Source organism: Coptis chinensis, chromosome 4 (assembly GCF_015680905.1).
Source record: "Coptis chinensis isolate HL-2020 chromosome 4, ASM1568090v1, whole genome shotgun sequence".
Taxonomy (NCBI): domain Eukaryota; kingdom Viridiplantae; phylum Streptophyta; class Magnoliopsida; order Ranunculales; family Ranunculaceae; genus Coptis; species Coptis chinensis.
Window position 1 is genome coordinate 75,222,823 of NC_141459.1, and position 10,693 is coordinate 75,233,515.

At 32.9% G+C, this 10,693-nt stretch overlaps 1 protein-coding gene across 2 annotated transcripts; it reads right to left on the bottom strand.

Annotated features, from left to right (window-relative positions):
- Positions 1–2,092: 2,092 nt before the first annotated feature.
- LOC147504819 (uncharacterized) lies at positions 2,093–7,960 on the bottom strand. 2 transcript variants are annotated; one of them, XM_086557541.1, is made up of 6 exons: positions 7,823–7,838; positions 6,541–6,641; positions 5,313–5,610; positions 5,096–5,218; positions 4,124–4,414; positions 2,093–2,563 (listed from the first exon to the last, which is right to left on the bottom strand). In XM_086557541.1, exons 3-6 carry the CDS (start codon positions 5,574–5,576, stop codon positions 2,360–2,362), a joined length of 882 nt encoding a protein of 293 aa, XP_086413667.1. In that variant the 5' UTR covers positions 5,577–5,610; positions 6,541–6,641; positions 7,823–7,838; the 3' UTR covers positions 2,093–2,359. The 2 variants fall into 2 exon arrangements, with proteins under 2 accessions (XP_086413667.1, XP_086413668.1); XM_086557542.1 differs by lacking the exon at positions 6,541–6,641 and having other exon boundaries at positions 7,823–7,960.
- Between the last annotated feature and the right edge of the window lie 2,733 nt (positions 7,961–10,693).

Here is a 10,693-nt window from a genome sequence, read left to right on the forward strand (position 1 = left end):
AACCCTCGATTTGCCATTTGACCAAAACCCACAAATACTCATAATCATCCCTTCTACAACTTAGCCACAAATATCCTCTTTCTTTCACACACACTCGCTTTCTCTGACACACATATTTTAAAATTTAAACAACTCGTAAAGGTAGATGTGATTTGATTAATGTGCATCCCGAACAACCAAGATCCAATCATCCAACTAATCAACGATCCTCATGCGAGTTCTTTTGTTAGTACTTCGGAAGAAGCACATATGATGGGAGTCAATTATCTCCATGAATATTTAGTGATTGATTGTGAATTAGCATACATAAAAGACAAATACTATTTTGCTCGATGACCCCATCATTTCAAAAAATTTGAACTCATTCAAAGGAAAGTTGGTGACTCAATTAAACTACCATCCATACTAAATAAAATATTTTGCTTACAGATTGAACCTTCTACCGATTTGTATCCGTTGGACGCCAATGCTATTAATCATCGAAATGAAACCGCGAATGGATTTGGCGGATAAACTCCAATATGGAGATTAAGGAAGGTCTAACTGAAATTGTAATACATAAGCATGCTAGGTATGCAATGGAAAAAAAGAACTCGTGTGATATAAAGCATGAGGTGCATTCAGTAATGCAAAGACCCACAAAAGAAAGAAACGATTGCCAAAAGCTACCCGCATAGAGAAGCTTCAAAACACAACAAATTCTATAACCTTGGTTTTTTGCCTCTATAGCATTCATGGCTATATTCAATCTACCCGGTCTCACCTTTAAAAAGCCAACATTTTATGTTGGGTTTCAAAATGCTACATCTCTCGTTCATATCTCTAGTCTTTTTCGGATACAATATGTCAACTGAATATAAAAAAATATACCATCGAAAAAAAGCATTCTTAGATCTTTTCATTTCTAGAATTAAATAAATTTTCCAAAACAAATACAATAAATATATATAAAGATTACACCAATGATCATTTTGCCGATATAAGCCAATCAATGACACCCCTCTATGTTGATCAATCCTTGCATAAGATCATGTATTCTCTATCTTTGATGGACTATGAAATTTGGGAAAAAATAAAAAAAAAATATTTTTCCAAGTACTAGTTTCAAAACGACATGGCCACACCGCTCGAGACTAAGTCCAAACGGTGGGCTATTGCCAAAAAAAGCGAGAATTTTTTTGCCAAAATCATATGGCATTTGGATTAGCTCAAACGGTCCATCAGACTAATTATTAACGACATGGCCACACCGCTTGAAAAATCCGGCCAAAATGCCAAAAAAGCAAGTCATATTTTTCCAAGTTTTAGTTTCAAAACGACATGCCACACCGTTTTGGACCTAGTCCAAATAATTTTTAACTTCAAACGCCAATGGCCACACCGTTCAAATGGAGATAAATCGCTTTTCTCCAAATTCAAATCCCAAACATTTATCGTTTTGGACCTATCCGTTTGGTGTGAAATACAAACCTATCACATAATTATTACATATAATTATTACATGCATAATTATTACATGTAAATCAGGAAATCAAAATTGTTGCATAATTATTACATGTATAATCACCGCACACATTAATAATTCCTAATCAAAATTATTACATATAATTACTACATGCCATTACAGTATAATCAATTGTAAATCAATAATTTTCTAAATGCATAATTATTACATGTATAATTACATTCATAATTACGTTTAATTTAGATTTACCTTATTCTTATTAAATGCATCATCATCCATTCCTCTATTTTCTTCATTTGAACTTGTTCTACATCAGATGGGGTCACCTTGTTCATATTTTCTTCTTGAATGGGGTCATAATGCATTACATTTTCTTCGGCATCTTCAGGGGTTGCTCTTCCATTAGTGTTTAAAAAAGGGTTTATGGTTTTATGGTGGAAGAGAGAATTTCATGAAAAGTCCAGACCCACTTTTGGTTTAAAACACAAAACAATTAACGGATGGGAAGACACGATTACAAAAATAACACAGAACCAATTTATTAATACCTCTACATGGTTACAAAAGATTCACTAAATAGATAAATATTTTTTGTTTGTTCGCAAGACAACTCAGAACAACAATTCAAATAATAATGCTTCTTCTCATAAAACAACGATGAAGCTAAAAACGTTATCATACTATGAAGAAATCTCTGTACCCTTCTATCCATAAGCTTCAACAGACAAAAAAAATTTGATGGTACAAGTGCTAAGATAGAACTTTGATAGTCGTAAAAAGTAAAAACACTACTCATCATTAGGTGGAGGAAGTTGGTAATATATATGCTTGCTACAAGCAGCATATCTGCTATACATGTGTGTCAATGGCCACCCCTCATTTGGTTTGTTGGTGTTACTTATTCTTCTGGCCCAACTTTGCAGCTGCGTCTCCCATGTAAGGTGCAACATGAAATGCATATTGCTGGAGAACAGAAAAGACAACCATTTCGAAACATACCAAAACATTTTGATAGGCCTCTTCAACGTGTTCTACGTCTAACCAGAAATGATGAGAACGGATGACGCCCATATCCACTAAGACATCCAAAACAATCCCCTGAAAACATTTGTAAGATAGTTAGACAAATGATATTTCATTTTCAAAGAACATTGAGTTGTGGGACAGGAAACAATCACTCTCCCTATGTGCAGTTACATGCAGATTGATACGCGAGCATTCTTTTACAGAATTAATTGGGACACCTAACAACCATTGAAAGACTATACATTCTCCTTAGTCCAAATTATGGGTCTATAAATGTCACAGAACCTATCTCAGGAATCCAAAATTTCAAATAAGATATCTAATACAAAGTTGGTATTTGGTCTAAGGTTCTCTTTTGGGATGGTAAATGGTGTTTGGATAGACCTCTTAAAGCAGCTTTCAATGAGATGTATGCTACTGCTAGGAATAAGAATGGAATGGTTCAACAGCATATTGTGTTGACTATTGAGGGATGGTAATCGCAAGTGGGATTTGAACTTTAAAGAGGACTTTTTGAAAGAAAAATACAACAAACAGCTTCCTTATTGAGTTGATTAGTGGTCTAAGGACCAATGATATAATCCTGACAGGAGGCATTGGTGTGGCTGAGACTCGTCATTGACCTCCACATCCATGTATGAAGGTTTAGGTAAGAGAATTTCCAAACTCCGAATTGCATTCCTTATTTTCATACAAGCAGGAGTGGAATCCTATGGTTCCTTTCAAATATGCTTTTTCCCTTTGGCCATTGATTTCGAGTAGGACTTCAACTACCAATAATCTGAAGAAAAGAGGCAAAAAACAAAGGCATTATAACGTCACGTGTGGCCAGGCTGAGGAAGCTGTCTAATGTCTCTTTAAGAATTTCTCTTTTACATACGAAATTTGGTGATAGTTCCTGTCATTTTCAGGTGGCTATAGCAGATACTTAGGTGAACATTCTCAAAAGTTGGTAGTGTTCTAGACTTTCCATCTGGTCGCCTAATGTCACGTGTGGCCAGGCTGAGGAAGCTGTCTAATGTCTCTTTAAGAATTTCTCTTTTACATACGAAATTTGGTGATAGTTCCTGTCATTTTCAGGTGGCTATAGCAGATACTTAGGTGAACATTCTCAAAAGTTGGTAGTGTTCTAGACTTTCCATCTGGTCGCCTAATGTGGGGTGTTCTCTTTCATGTCATTTGCTGGGGGAGTTAATTGAAGAGAAACAGGAGGATTTTTGAAGATAGGCAAGAATCCTTCGATGGCATAATATGCAACATCAAGACTATGGTTGGGAATTGGGTTTTTGTGTTTGGTGCTTTGAAGTTTGAAGCATATTAGATTTAATCACGTTATGTGCAAGTGCTGCAACTGGGAAGCAGTAATGATGGTGGTATTTTGATGAAAACTGCTTGTAGGATAGGTTGTACTGTGACCTCCTCATCACACTGTTTTGTCTTTTTTAACTGGTAAAAGAATACTGTGTTGGACATTTGGACTCAAGTGACAATGCTTTCCACTCCTGCATGGCCTAGCTTACATTCCTGACCATACTTAAAATGATAACTTTGTCTTCATCATCACTTTAGAAACTCAGCTTGTACTCAAACTACAACCAAAACTAAACTGAGTTGCAATTAACAGAAACGTACCTGCCAAAAGCAAAAGAAGACAATTCCTTTGATGCACAAAAACTTTGACAATGGCTTGTGCGGTTCCAACTCTTTTGCAAATGCATGGTAGAAGAGCACAAGTGAATACAGAGCAAGTGAAACGGAAAGGTTGAGTATGATTGTGAATGTCCAGCTTATCCAACTCTGGTACATTCCAAGAAGTTGAAGTGATATCATAAGGACAGAGCAGAAAGGGCGGATGACGACGAACTGCCATGTCCAGTACTTGAGAAGTTTCAATGTTGAACGGTCAAGACGGACAGTGTGAGGCTGCAGTTTGTAAAAGCATACATTTATTGTCTTCTGGCAGGGTTCAGAACGTCATGCATAGCTTTATTCAAGGTAGTCTAGAAAACTGTGTGACAACTTGAGGTTTGTCCATTGCATATTATTTATCTATAGTGAAGTACTCTTAATCAATCTCATCAATGGAGTACAAATTTACCAAACAACATGAATTTTGAGTCAACATATTTATCAAAACTTCGACTTACATAAACAGTAGATGAACAGTGTATAATATATGAGTAGAGGTTTTGATTGCTTGATGTAATCAATGTACCAGTTGTAGAGTAGCATTTGATCAAAAGAAAGTCATTGCCTAATCAAAGAACTCTTAGGACACATACACACGCGGAAAAAAAATATATAAAAAAATGATAGCGATGAAGCTCAACTACACCAAAGCAGAGTCACAGTCACAGAGAGGTAACTGTGTCAAACCTAGTCATAGATCTTGGGTTGTGATTCTCAATTTTAGATTATCATCCTCATGAGAATGTAAGTGTACCAAAAACATTACCAATATCATAGATCCATTGCTGTTATTTTATCTTGCTCACCTTAGCAAAAATTCATAGCTCCACCACTGCATGTTTTATCTTCAATATATAAAAGCATGTAGAACAACTACCCTACCATTTATAGCCAGAAGAAAGACAAGTAACACACCTGGAAAAGAGTCATAGGGAATGAATGATGAATCTCTCTTCCTTTGACCCCATCTGGAACAACATCATTGCTAATTGATATGTTCAAATAAGAATACAACAAAGCCAAGAACTTGGCGATCACCTGCAAGTTATGTTATAAGGGAAATAAGCAATGCCGCTTTAAAGCAATTTCATCCACCATTTAAGTCAGTTCATGATTAAATAGGAAAACTTACCAAAGCCTCATAACATTCCTTAACTGATTCCAAAAACAAGAAGAAAGTCCTGCTCCCCTGAAAATCCGACAAACCAACAAAGGAGACAATTGCATATACGGGAGCCATGAGCATGATAATTATTATTGCTTTCTGTTCCTTTGGGTTCTTCCAATAAAAGAGATGTTGTGATAGTAGCTGTACTGTAAAATGCATAGTAAGCATCACAGAGCATGCAGATCCTAGAAGAGTGATTTGTCCCCGATCCATGGTACTAAAATCCATTACGGATTAGTCTGTGAGAATCCAGGTGTAGAACCTGCAAAAGGGGGTGAAGCTCCTTCAGTATCACAAACTCAAGTCAAATTCATCTCAAAGCATATACAAAAAAGGAGTGGAAAATGAGTTAAAACTAGCAATGCCAAGGTTCACCGCTTAAACTATTCTATTGGAAAGAAAGAAAAAATGAGTAGAAACTTCAAAAGAATGTTGCAAGTAGAGGGAGCAAACCAACTATATGACAGAGTGACAGACATTCATCATCAACAGCAAATGATTCTGTTACTGACAAAAACAACAAGCAATGGCATGCACATATTTTACTAAGCAGTAAGCACCTAATAAAAAGCAGTGTCACGCCATCAGCCCAATAAAATCTAATGTCTGGAATTAACTATGCTAAATCTGCTCCTCCATACAATTTTACCTAATATGGGAATCAATGATAACTTGATATTAGATCTAAATTTTTTACTTCAGCAACATTTATTTATTCATCAACTATAGCATTTCAGGTAAAACTGGTAAACAGATCTTAGCTTAAATAAATATAACTAGAATGAAATTATGATTCTCTCTCGTGTCTTTTCATTTCTTCTTCATCACTTTCTTCTGTATTTTAACAAAACAAACTTCTATCTTCCGTACTTAGACTCTTAGAGACAGGAAATGAGACATTTGACTTTTCAAATCTTAATTAGTTGCATCAATCTTTATAAAAAACACAAGATTGAATTAAGGTAGGTTTTCCTTATCCTTAAGTCACAAATATATAACTATAGTTTTCTAATCCGATAATAAAAACAACCGGGTCATTAGCTTAATTCTTAACAAATTACCATTAAAGAACTTGTTTTAGATGGATGCTATGAGGAATCCTAAGAACTGCTTCAAATACAGTACCAGGAAGTACTGCATGTGAAACCTCAATATCCATGGGCTTATAAGTTAGATGGAAATGAGGACATACAGTAAGGCCAGTTGGGAGTGAGGTTTGCAAGCACAGAAGCGAGTTCCTGAAGCGGGTGCACCACCTTTATAGAAGATTTTGGCAACTAAGACATGCCTTAACTGTGAGACAAAAAGACAATGAACAACCTTTGTCATTCTAGTCCAAACTAAATTATCTGAAACCAAGTAGAATCCTAGATTTTAGAAAATCATGAGACTTGGTAACAAATCTGTGAAAACAGTGGACTCCTTGATTTACAGCTTCCATGTATGTGTGTAAGGAAAACCAGAAAGCTAGCAGAATACAAGCACACATAAGCAAATATATCTTATTCACGCACTCCTTTGGTAAAATGGGAAATAATAAATAAATAGTTAAAACAAAATGCTGTTATAACCATAAGCATATCAAAATCAACAGGGAAAATCTAGATTCTGAATATTCAGAAGAAATTTATATGCCTGCTGTCCAGAAAATAATGGACAGAAACAAGGGGATGATAAAAAATACTAATACTAATAGGTTCCATGCAAGATATCTATAAGAAAAAATAAATGAGGGTTTTAAGAAGTATAGCCTTAACTTTAAACAAAACTACATCAAACTCTTAAGACATCCAAGGAAGCAGTTCGCTCTTAGGATTTAAGATTCTTAATACTTGTTCAAAGGCACATCAAGTGCACCACAGGACAGTATCTCACCTGAGGGGCTGAGGCATGATGCTCAGTACACGCTTGAACGATGTAAAACAAGTACAAACAACAAAACATGGTGTATCAAAAGTATAATGAAAATATTTGAGATTTATACGTGTGGAAAAGTTGGTCAATCCACATCATAAATAACCGTTACTCTATGTCTCTAAAGCATCTCCTACTCCTATTCAATTTCCATCTCCCTTATTCTTGGTTATAATAGAGTACTTGAGCTTCTGTATCTCTTGTATTGCAACCCACAAGTCACAGCAATGTCTGGAGATACTAGTACCCACTCTTCACTTTCCCATCATCACCAAAACAAATTTTCACTTCTCTCTCCCCCCCTTTTCACTTTTCTTTTTCACCTTGAAAAATTAAATGGAAATTATTTCTTATATCCAGTTTCTACAATATCACTGCATCAACACACTCCCAATACTTGTTTCTAGTACAAAATTAGCATTAATCCAGAAGTAAAATTTCACTTCAACAAATGATCACAACACCCTATAAACATATAAATTCTAAACAAAAACACAATATGGAATTCGTTTATAAGAAAATGAAAAAAAATATTCAAGAAAAGAAGAAGACCAACTTACAAAATATGACTAGTTTTAAGTGTGGCTGCTGTGGACGTTGCTGTGTTTTTATAGTTGTTCGAGTCAAACAAGATGCAAAGTTATTTTCTTTTTAGTCTCCTTTGGCTGACCCAGTCAAAATATCTCCGATATATAACGATATATATCGGAAACATCGTCGATCCTTCTTTACCGTATCTACTATCTATATACTTAAAAGCAGGCTTACAATCGGCTTTTCTTTTCCATGTGGCCTCTAATATGAGAGAGTTAGTTTTTTTTTTACCATGTTAATACGAAAAGATAGTCTTTTAATAAAATCTCTTCAATCTCACATACATAGAACCCTCTTAGGAGAGTTTGAGTGTATTTAATTATTATATTTGAGTTTGAGTGTATTTCCAATTCTTTTGATCAAATAAAAAAAATTGCTTAAAAATAGGTGATTTGTAAAAGGTAATTTCCTATTATGAATCAAACACTTTAAGTGTTCCAATTCTTATATATTTGATCAAATAAAAAAATAGGTAATTTGTAAAATTCCTTATTACAAATCATACAATTTTAGTGTCTATGATAAAACACCGACTTATTTCAAATATATTCTTAACCCCTCAAAACATAGTTAAAAACAATTATACAAAAAATAACATCACAAAATATATAATATAAAATGAAAAAAAAATAACGGCAAAGCAATAATGACAAATATTTTTAAAAATTGCTAAAAAAATAGGTGATTTGTAAAAAGTAATTTTCTATTACGAATCAAACACTTTTAGTGTTCCAATTCTTATATATTTGATCAAATAAAAAAAATTGCTAAAAAATATGTAATTTGTATAAACTAATTCCTTACTACAAATCATACAATTTTAGTGTCTATGATAAAACACCGACTTATTTCGAATATATCCTTAACATGGCCTCAAAACATAGTTAAAAACAATTATACAAAAAAATAACATCACAAAATATATAATAGAAAATTTAAAAAAAAAAAAAAAAAAAAAAAAAAAAAAAAAATAATGAAAATATTTTAAAATATATATAATCTTGAATGAAACTAACTAACGTAAAAAACAATTAATGGGGAACCCAAAACTGGATGCAAATGTATCGAACTAACCTCAAATAGTATTTAACGGAAAATCGAAACCAAATGCAAACATTAAACTAATCTTAAAAAAGTAATTAATAGAAAATTGGAATATATATGGATACAACTGTATTAAACTAACCTCAAAGAATAATTAACGGAAAATCAAAACTTGGATGCAAATACATCAAACTAACATAAAAAATAATTGTCGGCAAAATCGAAATCTGGATGCAAAATGCATTGAGCTAACCCTCAAAGATTAAATTAATAGAAAATCGAAAACTGGATGCAATTGCATTGAATTAACATCAAAGAAAAAATTAATTATTAATTGGAAACATGATGCAAATCAATGGAACTAATATTAAAAAATAATTAATGGGAAATTGGTTTAGGATGGAATCGAGATAATCTCAAAAAAATAAACCGGATGCAAATGCATTGAACTAACCTCAAGAAATAATTAATGGTAAATAGGAAACTGGATGCAAATTCATTGAACTAATCTCAAACAATAATTAATGAGAAATCGGAAACTAGATGCAAATGTAACTTTATCAAATAATAAACGAAAATCAAACCGATGCAAATGCATTAAACTAATCTCACGTAGAATAATTAATGGGAAATCGAAAACTGGATGCAAATGTATTGAACTGACCTCAAAATAATAATTAATGTAGGAATTGGAAATTAGATGCAAATGTATTGAACTAATCAAAAGAATAATTAACAAGAAATCGAACCGGATGCAACCGCATTGAACTCGATCTCAAAAAAAATAAATAACGGAATTGGAAATGGATGCAACCAGATTGAACTAACCTCAAAATATAAATAACTGAAAAATCGAAAACCGGATGCAAATACATTAAACTAACCTCAAAACATAGTTGGGTTATATATTGTGGGAATGTTTCTAAGTATAATTTTGCATTTAAAATGATGTTTATCTTATCTCTTCCCAGTATGATTGGGAACTCTTTGCTATTCAAGTAGCTTATATATATGAACTTCACCTTATTAGGCAATCTCACAAAACTTCAATCAAACTTCTATTATTAAACAACAAAATGAAGTTGAAGGGTTTTATTAAAAAAATACATGAGTTATTTTTTTTTAATGGATAATAAGGTTTTTTCACGTTATAAGAAATTTGGTTGAGTGATCAATATAATATTAATATATAAAAGTTTTGTATATTTACAAATATTTTTCAAAATAATTAATATAACAACACCCGTTAAGTCATAGATAATCTTTGAAGATTCTACATAGTAAGTCATGCATAATTTAAAGAATAATTAATGGGAAATCGGAACCTGGTAATCTTCAATGATCACACATAGTAAATCAAACATAATTGACTTTTTATGTCATGTTTGCAAAGACACTACGATGGATCAAGAAGTTGGTATTATACACCACATTGGATAATTAAAAGGAAATCGAATTGGAAATTGGATTCAAATGCATAACCGAGCTCAAAAGAGTAATTAACGGAAAATTGGAAACTTTATGCAAATGCAATAAACTAAACTAAAAAGTAATTAACTAGAAATTGAAAAACTGGTGCAATTGCATTAAACTAACGTCGATAATAACTAAAGGGAAATTAGAAATTGTATACAAATCCTTGAAAAATATTTAATGGGAAATCGGAAACGGTATGCAAATACATCAAACAAACCTCGGATAATAATTAATAGGCAGAAATTGGAACCTAATGCAAATACATTGAACTAAACTCAAAAATAATTAACATAAAATAAAAAACCGAATGCAACCTG

Coding starts and splice junctions, on each gene's coding strand:
- LOC147504819 (XM_086557542.1), bottom strand. CDS start 5,576: ATGGATTTTAGTACCATGGATCGGGGACAAATCACTCTTCTAGGATCT. Junction 4,415..5,095: donor TCCCTATGACTCTTTTCCAG/GTGTGTTACTTG, acceptor TACAAACTGCAG/CCTCACACTGTCCGTCTTGA. Junction 2,564..4,123: donor TCTTCTTTTGCTTTTGGCAG/GTACGTTTCTGT, acceptor AAATGTTTTCAG/GGGATTGTTTTGGATGTCTT.